Source organism: Piliocolobus tephrosceles, chromosome 21 (assembly GCF_002776525.5).
Source record: "Piliocolobus tephrosceles isolate RC106 chromosome 21, ASM277652v3, whole genome shotgun sequence".
Taxonomy (NCBI): domain Eukaryota; kingdom Metazoa; phylum Chordata; class Mammalia; order Primates; family Cercopithecidae; genus Piliocolobus; species Piliocolobus tephrosceles.
Window position 1 is genome coordinate 7,970,033 of NC_045454.1, and position 15,967 is coordinate 7,985,999.

At 49.8% G+C, this 15,967-nt stretch overlaps 1 protein-coding gene across 1 annotated transcript in view; it reads left to right on the plus strand.

Annotated features, from left to right (window-relative positions):
• Positions 1 to 625, plus strand: part of IZUMO2 (IZUMO family member 2) — a 12,960-nt gene extending 12,335 nt beyond the window's left edge. Inside the window, exon 7 of the mRNA XM_023182734.1 lies at positions 527 to 625. Coding sequence (XP_023038502.1) covers positions 527 to 569 — 43 coding nt within the window. The 3' untranslated portion in view covers positions 570 to 625. The remainder of the gene's footprint in view (positions 1 to 526) is intronic.
• The last annotated feature ends 15,342 nt before the right edge of the window (positions 626 to 15,967 follow it).

Here is a 15,967-nt window from a genome sequence, read left to right on the forward strand (position 1 = left end):
GCTCTGTCGTCCGGGCTGGAGTGCAGTGGCCGGATCTCAGCTCACTGCAAGCTCCGCCTCCCGGGTTTACGCCATTCTCCCGCCTCAGCCTCCCAAGTAGCTGAGACTACAGGCGCCCGCTATCTCGCCCGGCTAGTTTTTTGTATTTTTTTAGTAGAGACGGGGTTTCACCGTGTTAGCCAGGATGGTCTCCATCTCCTGACCTCGTGGTCCGCCCGTCTCGGCCTCCCAAAGTGCTGGGATTACAGGCTTGAGCCACCGCGCCCGGCCTTCCTCTTGTCTTTTTAGACTCTTTCTGTTCCCACATTGTACCGTCACCCCTGGTCCCAACTTTTCTCTCCTCTCTCCTCACCAACTCCGATTGGCAGAGAACCCTGAAAATCTGCCCAGATACCCATGACATCACTGGATGAGCCAAATCAGGCCAAAGATTGGAGGGAAGTTATGGGAGGGAAGTTATGGGTCCTTTGATCTGGAGGAGCCTGAAATTCTTATTCTAATCTACAGGCTTTTTCTCTCTCACCAGGGCTTGTACATACAGACAAAACCGAAAACTCCTGCTGCAGTAGGACGGTGGTTTGGGGGTAAGGAGAAAGGAAAATTAATAAAATTGGTGACAAATCCATCAATGTCTCTGTCCGTTTCCTGGGGACCCTCCCCCTAGTTGGTGTCCAGCTGTGTTTCTCTACCTGACTGGATGTTCCTCAAAAGCTGGGATGAGATCCCATTCATCTGTAGACACCCATTATCCTAATACAAGGTAGAAGTGACTTGGACCTTCAAAAAGGATGGACAGCATATTGTAAGGGTTTGAAGGGACAATCATTTCTCCTCTGGGAAGGAAATGCATCCGAAAGGACATGACTCAGTGCAGCCCTCGAGGACGGTTAAACAGAGGAAGAGCAGTGGTCAATGTGGAAGGCACAGGTTTTCTTCTCTATCTGAACTACAATTCTTCACCCTCTGTGCACCTGAATACTAGATTCGGATACTTTTTTTTTTCTTTTTTTTTTTTTTGGAGACAGAGTCCTGCTCTGTCGCCCAGGTTGGAGTGCAGTGGCATGATCTCGGTTCACTGCAACCTCTGCCTCCCGGTTTCAAGCTATTATCCTGCCTCAGCCTCCGGAGTAGCTGGAATTACAGGCATGCGCCACCCCGCCCAGCTAATTTTTGTATTTTTGGTAGAGACGGGGGTTTCACCATGTTGGCCAGGCTGGTCTCGAACTCCTGACCTCACGTTACCCGCCCGCCTCGGCCTCTCAAAATGCTGGGATTACAGGCAAGAGCTACCGCGCCCGGACGAGCGCGACTTCTGATTGGTCGAAACCTTGACTTCTCTGTTCCAGCCATCGGTTGCCAAGATACCATTTTGGCACATGCGCAGTACGTGCGCCTGAATGAGCAGGTGTGAAGAGGTAGAGCACGGGCGTCAACCTCTGAAATTGATCCGCTTGCAACCGGAAGGACTCTGGGAATGGTAGTTTACGGACTCAGCCTGCGCAGGCGCACTGTCCTACGCGGCATTGCCGCTTACTTACTCCGCGTTAAAAGTCCGCGGGAACTAGGCCCTAATGTCTGGGCCTCTGTATATCTGAGAACTGCTCCCTCCTCTTTTTCTCGACTCCGCGCCTCCGCAGGGAGCCGGCTGCAGTCTCCTGGGGACGTGGCCGGGCGACCGAACGCTGGTTGCCATGACGACTGTCTTCCTGGTGCGCGCTACGTCACCGTCGCCTGTGCGCTGGCCGGGGACTTGGCTACCGCAGATGCGTCAGAGGTAAACCTTGACTTCACGCGCGGGCCTCTGAACTGGTAGCCGGACTACAGCACCCGGGAAAAACTCAAGTTTGAGGGTCGCAAACTAGTGGTCCGAAAATGCTTTTTGCTTGGCCAGTAGTGAGCAGTGTTATGGGTTTGTTTGTTTTAACGTCTTCTTGCTGCAGGCCCAGACATTTCCTCAAATTCCTGGAAATTTCCTGGGAGAAGTGCGGAATAAACAGATAATTAAGACTTACATAAATTATAGTGTGATGAGACTGGAGCGAGAGAGACGGACAGTTACAAAGAATTACAACACGGCGGTTAGCACATAGCCCTATAGGATCTAAGATACTGGAATGTTCCTGTGCGAACCCAAGAGAGCGAGCTGCCAGCTCCGGCTGAGTTCGGTGGAAATCAGAGAAAGTTTACTGCAGGAGAGGCTGTAAGAGCTTGTTCTTGTAAGAAAAGTAGGTGTTTTCCGAAAGTAGTCGTGGGAAAAGGTGGAAGAAAGAGCAAATAGTCACAGTTGGGGCCGGGCGCGGTGGCTCACGCCTGTAATCCCAGCACTTTGGGAGGCCGAGGCGGGCAGATCACCAGGTCAAGAGATCAAGACCATCCTGGCCAACACGGTGAAACCTCGTCTCTAGTAAAAATACAAAAGTTAGCAGGGCGTGTTGGTGAAACCCCATCTCTAGTAAAAATACAAAAGTTAGTAGGGCGTGGTGGTGCACGTCTGTGGAGGCTGAGGCAGGAAAATCGCTTGAACCCGGGAGGCAGAGGTTTCAGTGAGCCGAGATCGTGCCACTGCACTCCAGCTTGGCGATAGAGTGAGACTCCATCTTGAGCCATTGTGCCTGGCCTAACGCGTTTTTAATAATAGCGAACACTTACATGGTATTTTCTATCTGTCACGTACTGTTCTAATGGCTTTATTTCTATCTACCTATTCAAATCTCATAACCTGATAAAGAGGGTACTTATTATTGCCCCATGTACAATGAGGAAACCGAGGCACAGAGTGGTTAATGACTTGCAAAGCTCTGATAATAACTTGTATTTAATATCAAATTTCAGCTTCATCAAAGCCTTTGGAGACAGTTGTATCTGCCAGGATAAGTAGTTATGCTTCAGTAACACCCCCACAACCTCCTTCATGGCTTATAGCGATGAAGGCTTACTCCTTGTTCATGTGTGTTCCATATAAGGACTATTTATGCAAAATAACCCCCAAATGTGGAAGGATCCAATAAACCAAAAAAGAAGGAGACAAACCCAGTTCGTTGGTAAGGGGTGATTTATTTGGGGAACTTACAAAGGGAAGCATGGGGTCTTGGGTGGCAGCAGGACGGATCTGTCTCCACACAGTTACTCCCTAATCCCAAGGCTTATCTAACATATGGAAGGGGAATACTTGCTTTAGCAAGACAAGGGTTAAGACAACCCTCCAGAACAGGCAAGAATCATAGCCTATAATTTGTGTGACAACATCAAGGTTGACATGTTCTTACACTAGGGACAGTAAGTAAAGTAGAAATCAGAAGGCATTCCCAGGACTGGGACTAATCAGAAGTCAACAAGGTGGATTACCATCCAAGATGGAGTCACCTTTGTCTCCACAATGTGACATGCCTATTATAGATTAGCTGAAGCTCTGCTCCATGCCACCCTGACGCTAGAGCCTCAGCTGACAGTACAACCTGTGCTTGGAGCATTTGGTTATCAGGATGCAAGGAAAAAGGAGCAAACTTGGCAGCAGTAAAATGAAGTGGTTGCAAATATGGGCTGGACCTGGATTCAAATCCTGCCTCCATCCTCAACTAGCTCTGGGAGCTTGGGGGGATGACATAAATCCTCTATCTCAGTGTCCTTGTCTGTAAAATAGGGAGAGCAATGCCTTCTTCATAGGGTGGTGGTGCCAGCTCAGTCAACTAGTAAAGCTCACAACGTGTTGTTAATAAGTAACACCTATTATTATTTCATTTTGGCAATGGGCCATCTAGCTTTTGCTCATGAGCACATATATGGTTTACACTTTTTTTTTTTTTTTTTTTTGAGACAGAGTCTTGGTCTCTTGCCCAGGCTGGCACCATCACAGCTCACTGCAGCCTTGCCCTCCTGTGTTCAATTGATCCTCCTACCTTAGCCTCCTGAGTAGCTGGGTCTACAGGTGCTCACCGCTATGCTTGGCTAGCTTTTGTATTTTCTGTAGAGATGGGGGTATCACTATGTTGCCCAGGCTGGTCTCAAACTTCTGATTGCAAGTAATTCTCCCTCTTTAGCTTCCCTCTTTGAAATCCCAAAGTGCTGGGATTTCAGGTGTGAACCACTGCACCCAGCCTGGCAATTCTTTTAGTGTTTTATGATAAAGCCTGATATGAGGTTTTGATTATATGGACATAAACACAAGAAGAGGCCAGTAATTCTTTAACATTGTCGCTACTGTTGTTCAATATGAATATATGCTCAATTTATTCAGCTTATCTAGAAATGACTGCTTACAGAATTTTTTTGGTAAGCTTTCTCAGCATCTAGGGTTACTGAATGTTATCAAAGGTTTTTTTTGTATCTATAGATATGGTTTGGTTGCATATTGATATATTTGGAAAGGTCAAAAGATAAATTGTGTAATGTCCTAATATCAAACCATCCTTGCACTCCTGAACACATATCTCCAAGTTCCCAGAATAGGCTCCATTGCCTTTACCACACTGCCCTTTAAGAAGTGATGGGTGAAACTGAGCAAATAGGAAGGCAGATAGATGCCCAGGGAAATTGAATAACAGTGGTTCAATTCATTCACCATCAGTTTACATGGGGCCAACTTCTATCTGTCCTGAAGACTTCAACCATAGTACGAGAAATTTGGATTTAATGGACTGTGGCATCGCCTCTGCCTAAAACAGGGATATTCGCGTGCCAGTACAGTCAGGCATGTCCCAAATACCAGTTTTCCTCCAAAAGTTGTGTATGTATCCAAACACAGTCCTCTTACTCCCGCTCCGCATCCTGCTCTCAGACTCCATTTCCCAGCATTCCCCCGCAGTCAGAAGCCCTTAGGCCGCCTCAATGGTTTCTGGGAAATGTAGTCCAGTCGCGATGCCGAGTTTAAAGTACCGAGACTTACAGTTCCGAGACAGCGAACGCGCAGGCGCGTTCCGGGGCCCGTCGGAGGATGGGAAGGCCTGGCTGTCCAGTGAAATCCTGAACGCGCGGACCTCGCGGACCCGACCGGAGCAGGTGGGTGCGGGCCGGGACAGACAGGCTAGCAGAAGCTCCGGGGGCGGGCCCGAGTTGGGTCTGGGTGGAAGGGGGGAGGGCGCTGTGGGTGACGTCCCGCCCCCTCTTGTCATTCCCTGAGTCCCACCTAGTATCAGCGCGGCTCAGCGCGCAGGAATTGGGCGCCTACTGTTTGCCAGGAGTCCAGCGGAGCTTGGGACTGCTGCGCTCTTCGAGGAAGGGGAACCTACCTTTCCTCACTTTGCAGCTGAAGAAACTGAGACTCGGGGAGACTCCGCAATTTCTCTCAGGCTGGTAGAGCTGCAACCCCGATTCTGACCCCAGAGCCCGAGAGCAGCACTGCACGGCACAGACTCGGTCTTGGCTCCCCTTATCTTGAGCATCTGTTCTTCTCTGTCTGGGTCTCTCATCTCTCTCTGATCTTCCCCTCACCCTCGCCGCCCCAGGTCCTGTCCCCCTTTTGCTGAATCTCTGTGCCCCGTCTCTCTGCCTCTCTGTCCCCGTCTCTGTGGGTCTCTGTCGCTCTCTTTCGGTCTCTGCGCCCTCCCACTCACCAGCCCTCCTAGCGAATCTCTGTGTTTTCCAAAGACAAGGTCATTTTCTTATATAACCATAGCACCACGATCACAATGAGGAAATATTGATGTAATACTAATAGCTAATCTGTAGACTTTATTCAAATTTTTGATGATTCTTCCAATAATGTCTTTTTGTCTTTTTCTTTCTTTCTTTTCTTTTTTTTTTTTTTTTTTTTTTTGAGACAGGGTCTTGCTCTGTCACCCAGGCTGGAGTGCAGTGGTGTAATCATAGCTCACTGCAGCCTCGACCTCCTGGGCTCAAGCGATCCTCCCATTTCAGTCTTCTGAGTAGCCAGGATTACAAGCACATGCCACCATGCCCGGCTAATTTTTTAACTTTTTTTTTGTAGAAACGGGGTCTCACTATGTTGCCCGGGCTGGTCTCAAACTCCTGGGCTCAAGCGATCCTCCCACTTCAGCCTCCCAAAGTGCTGGGATTACAGCTGGCTGCAATAATGTCCTTAATGGCCACAGGAAATCCTAGGTCACACATTGCACGCATTGTTGGGCCTCCTTCAATCTGGAACCGGTTTGCAGTCTCCTCTTGCAAGTTCTGAAGATTACAGACCATGTAATTGCAGAATGTCCCTCAGTCTGGGTTTGTCTGGTGCTTCTTCATAATTAGATTTAGGTCACGCGCTTTTGGCAGGGATGCCCTAGGAGTGATGCTGTCTCCTCATCAGATTGGGGACCCTGGGCTCGGCTTGTCCCACCATACACCACGTCAGCCTCACTCACATGGGTAAGGTGGCATCTGCCAAGTTTCTCCTCTCTAAAGTTTCCCTGGTCTGAGCACGGTGGCTCACACCTATAATCCCAGCACTTTGGGAGGCCGAGCGGGGTGGATCACCTGAAGTCAGGAGTTCGAGATCAGCCTGGCCAATATGGTGAAACCCCATCTCTACTAAAAATACAAAAAAATTAGCCTAGTGTGATGGCGTGCCCCTGTAATCCCAGCTACTCAGGAGGCTGAGGCAGGAGAATCGCTTGAAGCTGGGAGGTGGAGGTTGCAGTGAGCCGAGATCGCGCCACTGGACTCCAGCCTAGGTGACAGAGCGAGACTCCGTCTCGTATAATAATAATAATAATAATAATAATAATAATAATAATAATAATAATACAAAAATTAGCTGGGCATGGTGGCAGGTGCCTGTACCCCCAGCTACTCAGGAGGCTGAGGCCCGAGAATCACTTGAACCCAGGAGATGGAAGTTTCAGTGAGCCAAGATCACCTCACTGCACTCCACCCTGGGCGACAGAGCAAGACTGTGTCTCAAAAAAAAAAAATAAGGCAGGGTGTGGTGGCTCATGCCTGTAATCCCAGCACTTTGGGAGGCCGAGGTGGGTGGATCACCTGAGGTCAGGAGTTCAAGACCAGCCTGGCCAACATAGTGAAACCTCATCTCTACTAAAAATGTAAACATTAGCCAGGCATAGTGGCGGGTGCTTGTAATCCCAGCTATTCAGGAAGCTGAGGCAAGAGAATCGCTTGATCCTGGGAGGCGGAGGTTGCAGTGAGCCAAGATGGTGCCACTGCACTCCAGCCTGGGCAACTGAGCGAGACTCCATCTAAAAAAAAAAAAAAGTATAAGAAAAAACATAGAGGTGACCCTGTGGCTAGAGTTCTCTGATACTTTTTGTCTCCATGAACTTGAGCAAGTCTTGACGTCTTGTGCCTCAATGTCCTCATTTAGGGATCACCATAGTTCCTGTGTCTGAGAGCTGTGGTGTTGGGGAGGTGAGACGGCCTCGTGGTTGCTGGCTGTTGTCACTGGTATGGAATGGGGGCCTCAGGTGGCCTGTCCTGGGTCTTTGCTTTGACTCTTAGGGGACCGTGGCCCCTTCTGTGACCAGGAGTCTTGGAGAAAGCGTCTGTCTGTCAGGGTCACAAATCACCCCTTTTCTGCTGTGGTCTCCTCCTCCAGCTCTTCAGGCCCTGGCCTGGACCCTTCTCCCAGAGGCACATGCCCAGGACCCAGCAATGGCCAATGGGACCTTGATGGCCGAGGGCCAGGTGAGTCTGGGCTTCCTCTTCCCCAAGATGACTTTGTGGACTCCAGTGGGCCCTCGTCATCCCTGTTCATGCTCTCAAGGTCTCGTGACTCTTCCAATACTGGGAAAGGGGGTATGAGGAGAGGGGAGCTGGGCAGTGCAGAAGAGCAGGGGGCAGAGGCAGAATGATCTGAGCTGGGACCGCATCACGCAGTCTAAAAGTTTTTCATCTAACCCGGCAGCCTTTCGGGTACCAGGCAAAGTGAGCACTGGATGGTTTTGTTTCACCCCTGAGCCTCATCCCTGGAGTCAGAAATGGGGGTCAGGATCAGGGTTGGGGTCCTTGCGACTGTCTCCTGCACACAACGGCTTGACAGTTTTTTCTTTAAGTATTTCTTAGGACTGTCACTTAGAGCTGTGCAGGTTATGCACTGCACAAGGATGCCTCATCCCGGGCAGGACTCACATCTTACACCTCATACACTGGTGGCAGTTTTCAGACAGTGTGGTAAACTGTCATACACTAAATTAATTGGCATATTACAGTGACTTCCCAACAGATGGCAGTAAAGAGTCACGTGAGAGGGCTCCTTGTTCTACTTTCTATCAAGGTGCCTATGGGCGAGTTTCTGCCCCCGTTGGGTTCCCATAGGCCAGTTGGATTCAGGCATCCCGATTCTGCACAATCAGAATGTTCCAGCCTAGGGGGCTGTTGTGGGCTCTTGACCCCTGACACTTCTGCCCCCGAGTTCCAGAAGGACGTGCCCCTCCATGGAATGAAATTGGCCCTTGCAGGAATCAGTGACTTTCAAGGATGTGGCCGTGGACTTCACCCTGGAGGAGTGGGGCTGGCTGGAGCCTGGCCAGAGGGAGCTGTATCGAGATGTGATGCTAGAGAACTACCGGAACCTTCTCTCCCTAGGTGAGACCCCTCCTCCTGCCCTCCCCCTGGGGGAGGCCTGATGCCCGCTGGAACCCTCTCTGATGCCCCCTGGCACCCTCTTCTCATTCATGTCCATCCCCTGCCATCTGGGGGCCTCTGTGCTCCTCTCACTGGTCCTTCATGCCTGGCCTCTCCCTTCCTCTCTTCCTGCCAGCTGATCCTGGAGTCCCAGCAGCCAGGAAGGCCCAAGTCTCTTGGCCTGTCCTGTAAAATGTGGATCCCACACACTCTTCAGCCTGTGCCCCCAGCTTCTTTTTCTTTTTTTGAGACAGAGCCTCACTCTGTCACCTAGGCAGAAGGGCAGTAGCGCGATCTCAGCTCACTGCAACCTCCTCCTCGTGGGTTCAAGCAATTCTCCTGTCTCAGCCTCCCGAGTAGCTGGAATTACAGGTACGCACCACCATGCCGGCTAATTTTTGCATTTTTAGTAGAGACAGGGAGGCTGAGGCGAGAGGCTCACTTGAGGTCAGGAGTTTGAGACCAGCCTGGCCAACATGGCGAAACCCTAGCTCTACTAAAAATACAAAAATTGGCCGGGCGCGGTGGCTCAAGCCTGTAATCCCAGCACTTTGGGAGGCTGAGACGGGTGGATCACGAGGTCAGGAGATCGCGACCATCCTGGCTAACACCGTGAAACCCCGTCTCTACTAAAAATACAAAAAACTAGCAGGGCGAGGTGGCGGGCGCCTGTAGTCCCAGCTACTCCAGAGGCTGAGGCAGGAGAATGGCGTAAACCCGGGAGGCGGAGCTTGCAATGAGCTGAGATCCGGCCACTGCACTCCAGCCTGGGCGATAGAGCGAGACTCCGTCTCAAAAAAAAAAAAATACAAAAATTAGTGAGGCGTGGTGACGCACGCCTGTAATCCCAGCTACTGGGGAAGCTGAGGCACAAGAATCACTTGAACCCAGGAGGCAGAGGCTGCAGTGAGCTGAAATTGCAGCACTACACTCCAGCCTGGGTGACAGAGTGAGACTCTGTCTCAAAAAAAGGACACCAGTCCCTGGATTTAGGACTTGCCCTAATCCAATAGGATTTCATCTTAGCTAATTACATCAGCAAAGACCCCATTTCCAAATAAGGGCACGTTCTGCTGTTCTGGATGGGCGTAATTTTTGTGGAACGTCATTCAGCCCGAGATAGGAGGGGAGAAATTAGCGATTCCATAGACAGCAGGGCTGATAGGAGGAGCCAAGGCCTTGCCTGTTGAGTAGGGGGGGCGGTGAGCTCAGGCGCCAGCAGAAGGGCAGGCCTGGGCCTGGAGCAGGGACGGTTTCCAAGATACCCAGAGCAGAGGCGGGATGTAGGATAGAGATGTGGGTTTGTTGCCTGGATTCATGGTGCAAGGTGGAAGGTGGAGCTTCTTACACCAATGACTTCTTTGAGTGACAAGGGAGGGCCACAGCTGAAAAGTGAGGGTGAAGTGTAGCACAGAGCAGGAAGAAATGACAAAACGATCATTTTGGAGAGTGGGGAGAAAACATACTGTGGTCTGTTGCAAATTCTGGATCCAAGTTCCGAGTAAGCCCCTGGTGGAGGCCGGGGGCGGTGGCTCACACCTGTAATCCCAGCACTTTGGGAGGCCGAAGAGGGCAGATCAGTTGAGGTCAGGAGTTTGAGACCAGCCTGGCCAACATGGTGAAACCCCATCTCTATTAAAATACGAAAAATTAGCCGGGTGTGGTGGTGCACACCTGTAGTCCCAGCTACTCGGGAGGCTGAGGCAGGGGAATCGCTTGAATCCAGGAGGCAGAGGTTGCAGTGAGCCGAAATCACGCCATTGCACTCCAGCCTGAGTGACAGAGACTCCAGACTCAAAAAAAAAAGGAAGGAAGGAAGGAGGGAGGGAGGGAGGGAGGGAAGGAAGGAAGGAAGGAGAAAGGAGAAGAGAGGAGAGAGGAGAGGAGAGAAAATGAAGGGAGGAAGGATCTGGAAGGTATTGCCGCGTGCCTGGGACCAGCAGCCTCGAGGTCCTCTGGGTAGGAGGGAGCAGTGCGCCCTCTGCCGTCCGTTCCCAGGCTGCTGAGACTTCGTATCTAACTGCCGCCTCTCTGGCTCTCATTCCAGCTGTATTGTCCTCTTCATTCCCTCAGCAGCGCCATCTCGACGCCCAGATAATCCTTGTCACCTCTCGGAGCCTCAGTTTCTACCCTTTTCAAATAGTTCTTGCTACTTGGGAGGTTGAAGCGGGAGAATCTTGAACCCGAGAGGTGGAGGTTGCAGGGGGCTGAGATCATGCCACTGCACTCCAGCCTAGACAACAAAGAGAGACAGTCTAAAAAAAAAAAAAAAAAGCCTTAGCGTCAATGCCCTTAGGCTTCTTGGGCGCCAGCACCCAGGTCGGAGGCTGTTTGGTTCTAACCATGGCAGGGCTGTTACCTGCTGAGCTCAGTGCAGGCCGAGAGGGACAGGGCAGGTAGGGGTGCAGGCAGGGAATGGTTACAGGGATGGGTGGTAAATGCCACTCTGGGGAGTGGAAGGTGAAGTCATAGGGGGCCATGCATGGTGAGGGGGGCCTCAGTATCAGAGGGTTAGCTGTCCTGGGTCCCTGCTCCTCTATCCTCTGGTTGCAGCAGTTAGAGACAGACCCCATGGTTCACCCAGCCACCAAGCCAGGCTCCAGGGCACCCTCCTTGTCCACAGAAGGATAGCTGGAGTCAAGTGGAGAAAGGTCAGGCACGGTGGTTCATGCCTATAATCCCTGCACTTGGGGAGGCTGAGGTGGGAGGATTGCTTGAGGTCAGGAGTTCGAGACCAGCCTGGGCCACATAGCAAGACTTTGTCTCTTCAATAAAACTAAAAATCAGCCAGATGTGGTGGCACGCACCTGTAGTCCCAGCTACTCAGGAGGCTGAGGTGGGAGGATGGCTTGAGCCCAAGAGGCCAAGCCTGCAGTGAGTGGTGACTGTGCAACTTCACTCCAGCCTGGGCAACAGAGCTGGAGTTGCTAGATCCTTCTCAAAAGCTTCCATCTCAAGACTTCTCTTGAGTCTTGAGTCTTATTTTTTGAGACAGATCCTGTCTCAAAAAATAAAATTAAAAGGATAAGATAAAGTATAGTGGAGAAAGTCCTTGGGAGGTGGGAGAGGGTGTCTGACACCGAGATGTGGAGATTGGTGTCATTATCGGAGATAAAGGCTGTGACCATAGGCCTGGGCACCTAAGGCAGAGGGAGGACGGGATCCTTGTAGGAGAGGAATCCCAGAGTCACCCTGGATTATAACTGTGTCCAGGTCTGCCTCCCCCTTCAGCCTGAGACCCCCTCAAGCACAGGGGAGTGTCCAGATCATTTCTGTATCTCCAGCAATGCCAGGGACTGGCACGGGGAGACCGGGAGGTCCTTGGGCATGTTTGTTTTTGTTTGTTTGTTTTTAGACAGAGTCTTGCTCTGTCACGCAGGCTAGAGTGCAGTGGCGCAATCTTGGCTTACTGCAACCTCCGCCTCCTGGGTTCCAGCAATTCTCTGCCTCAGCTTCCCGAGTAGCTGGGATTACAGGCACCCATCACCATGCCCGGCTAATTTTTGTATTTTTAGTAGAGACAGGGTTTCATCATCTTGGCCAGGCTGGTCTTGAACTCCTGACCTCATGATCCACCCGCCTCAGCCTCCCTAAGTGCTGGGATTACAGGCGTGAGCCACCGTGCCTGGCCGGGTATGTTTGTTGAACCAAAGTTCGTCTCCTCCTCACCCCTAGTCTAGTCACCTCTTGGCTTGCCTCCTCCAGGAAGTTTCCTTTGATTTCTCCACCCTCTGTGACTTCCTGCTGTGTTGTGTGTTTCTTCCATTCCTGCTCACACAACACTAGACTATGCCTCGGTTTCCTGCCTGAAGGGTGAAAATGAGCTAATACATTTAACCAGCTTAGAAACATGCCTGGCACGTAGTCTGCACTTAATAGACATTTGCTTTTTAGTATCACCCTAACTATTGTTGTAATTATCTCATGTTATAATCAGGAATGGTAGGTTTGTCTACCGTGATTCAAGACAGTTTCATCAAAATGAAAACGTTGAGGCCGGGTGCAGTGGCTCATGCCTGTAATCCCAGCACTTTGAGAGGCCAAGGTGGGCAGATCACCTGAGGTCAAGAGTTCAAGACCGGCCTGGCCAACATGGTGAAACCCCATTCCTACTAAAAATATAAAAAATTAGCCGAGCATGGTAGTGGGCACCTGTAATCCCAGCTACTTGGAAGGCTGAGGCAGTAGAATCGCTTCAACCCAGGAGGCGGAGGTTGCAGTGAGCTGAGACCACACCATTGTACTCCAGCCTGGGCAAAGAGAATGAAACTCCGGGCCGGGCGCGGTGGGTCACGCCTGTAATCCCAGCACTTTGGGAGGCCAAGGCGGGCGGATCACGAGGTCGGGAGATCAAGACCAGCCTGGCTAATACGGTGAAACCCTGTCTCTACTAAAAATGCAAAAAATTAGCCGGGTGAGGTGGCGGGCGCCTGTAGTCCCAGCTACTCGGGAGGCTGAGGCAGGAGAATGGCGTGAACCTGGGAGGCGGAGCTTGCAGTGAGCTGAGATCGTGCCACTGTACTCCAGCCTGGATGACAGAGCAAGACTCCGTCTCAAAAAAAAAAAAAAAAAGGAAATGTTCAGGATGTTCAGGGTGGGTGGATCACTTGAGCCCAGAAATTCGAGATCAGCCTGGGTGACAGAGTGAGACCCCATCTCTACAAAAAATTTGAAAATTAGCCAGGCATGGTGGTGTATGCCTGTAGTCCCAGCTATTCAGGAGGCGGAGGTGGGAGGATCACTTGAGCCCAGGAGGTCGAGGCTGCAGTGAGCCATGATTGTGCCACCACACTCCAGCCTGGGCAACAGAGCGAGACCCTGTCTCAAAAAAAAAAAAAAAAAAAAAGTATGTTTTTAACTTATGTATTTAGAAGTCTTGAGATGGAAGCTTTGGGCATCAGTGAATCTAAAACAGAGTTGTCCATCAGAAATAAGAAACCCACTTAGGTAATTTTACATTTTTTGGTGATCACGTTAAAAAAATAAAAGGAAACAAAATTAATTTTAATAATACATTTTATTCCCTAAAGCTATCTAAAATCGTATCATCTTGACACACTGAAAGCATAATCGATTAACAAATGATTGAGAGATTTTACAGTTTTTTTTCTTTAGTAAGTCTTCGAAACCCAGAAGACAATGTGTTTTACGCTGTCACAGTGCAGTTAACTCGAACAGCACAGACCTGGAGCCTTAAACAGCCTTGTCAGAGCTCAACCTCTCTGCAGTGTGCTAAGCACGCAACAAATAAGGCGGCTCAGCCTCTCTGCAGGGTGCTAAGCACTCAAAAAATAAGTCTTGCGTTGGCCATTTGTGCTTCTAACCATTAGGCACTTGATGCGTGCACCTTCCCTGCAGACCTCCCTGTGATCCTGGCACCCACAGCCAACTCTTGTATCTTTCCCCAGGGGCAGGGCTGCCTGGGTCCAAACCTGATGTGATCTCCCGTCTGGAGCGAGGGGAAGAGCCGAGGCCAGAGGAGAGAGAGGCCTGGCGAGTTACCTGTCCAGGTGGGTGCTGATATCCAGCAGGTGTAAGCCCTCTTCCCACCCCATCTCTCATGGTCAGTGAGGTTCAGTCGGGGTGAGGCAGTGGAACACATGGGTGATCATCATGGGCTCTAGAGTCGGGTTGTGTGGTTCAAATCCCAGCTGATTGCTTCCTGGCTGTGTGGCCTTGGGCGAGTCACTTAGCCTCTCTGTGCTTTGATTTTTTTTCGTCTGTGAAAAGGGGGTGACGTGAGTATCTAGGGTTGGGAGGAATAAATGAAACTTTGAACATCTAAATAAGAATAAAGCAAGAATGAAAATCCCCCATAATTCTCATGTCTCCCAAAAATTAACTTTTGACATTTCAATGGAATTCCTTCAAGTATGTTCTTTCCTTCTTCATAGATAGATAGATTTTTTTTTTTTTTTTTTGAGATGGAGTCTCACTGTGTCACCCAGGCTGGAGTGCAGTGGCGCTATTTCGGCTCACTGCAACCTCTGCCTCCTGGGTTCAAGCAATTCTTCTGCTTCAGCCTCCCAAGTAGCTGGGATTATGGGCGCCTGCCACCATAACTGGCTAATTTTTTTATTTTTAGTAGAGGCAGAATTTCACCATGTTGGCCAGGCTGGTCTCGAACTCCTGACCTTGTGATCTACCTGCCTTGGCCTCCCAAAGTGCTGGGATTACAGGCATGAGCCACTGCGCCCAGCCTAGCATAATATTTTTAAGAGTCATTCACATTGCATTATGTATGAGAGCTTCATTCCTGTTTATGGCTGAATAATATTTTATTGTATGAATGTGCCACAATTGGTTTATTCATTAGTTGGTGAACATTGAGTTAGTTCTTCTTTTTGGCTGTTATGAATCATACTTCTGTGAACATTCATGCACAAGTTTTTGTGTGAATGCATGCTTTCATTTCTTTCGGGTGGATACCTAGGAGTGGAATTGTTGAATCATAGGGTAATTCTATGTTTAACCTTTTGAGAAACTGCCAGACCATTTTTCCAAAGTGGCTGCACCGTGTTACATTCCCACCAGCAGTGTGTGAGGGCTCTGATTTCTCCACATCCTCACCAATGCTTGTTATTATCTGTCTTTTTTATTATATAACTAGTGAGTGTGAAGTGGAATCTCATGATTTTCATTCTATTTTCCTTGATGTCTAATGATGTTGAGTATCTTTTCATGTACTTATTGGCCATTCGTGTATCTTTAAAGAAATGACTATTGAGAACTTTGCCCTTTTTTAATTGAGTTTTTAAAAATATTGAGTTGTGGCTGGGTGTGGTAGCTCACGCCTGTAATCCCAGGACTTTGGGAGACTGAGGCGGGCAGATCATGAGGTCAAGAGATTGAGACCATCCTGGCCAACATGGTGAAACCCCGTTTCTAATAAAATGCAAAAATTAGCCAGGCATGGTGGCGGGTGCCTGTAATTCCAGCTCCTCGGGAGGCTGAGGCAGGAGAATCGCTTGAACCTGGAAGGCGGAGGTTGCAGTGACCTGGGATCGTGCCACTGCACTCCAGCCTGGGGTACAAAGCGAGACTGTCTCAAAAAAAAATATATATATATGTGTGTGTGTGTGTGTGTGTGTGTGTGTGTGTGTGTGTATAGACAGAGAGAGAGAGTTGTAAGTATACTTTATATATTCTAGAAACAAGTTCTTTATCAGACATATGATTGGAAAAAACTTTTCTCCCATTCTATTAGTTGTCTTTTTACTTCTTGTTAGTGTCTTTGAAGCACAAAGGTTTACATTTTTAAATTATTATTATTTTTTTGGCCGGGCACGGTGGCTCAAGCCTGTAATCCCAGCACTTTGGGAGGCCGAGACGGGCGGATCACGAGGTCAGGAGATCGAGACCATCCTGGCTAACACGGTGAAACCCCATCTCTACTAAAAATACAAAAACCAGCTGGGTGAGGTGGCGGGCGCCTGTAGTC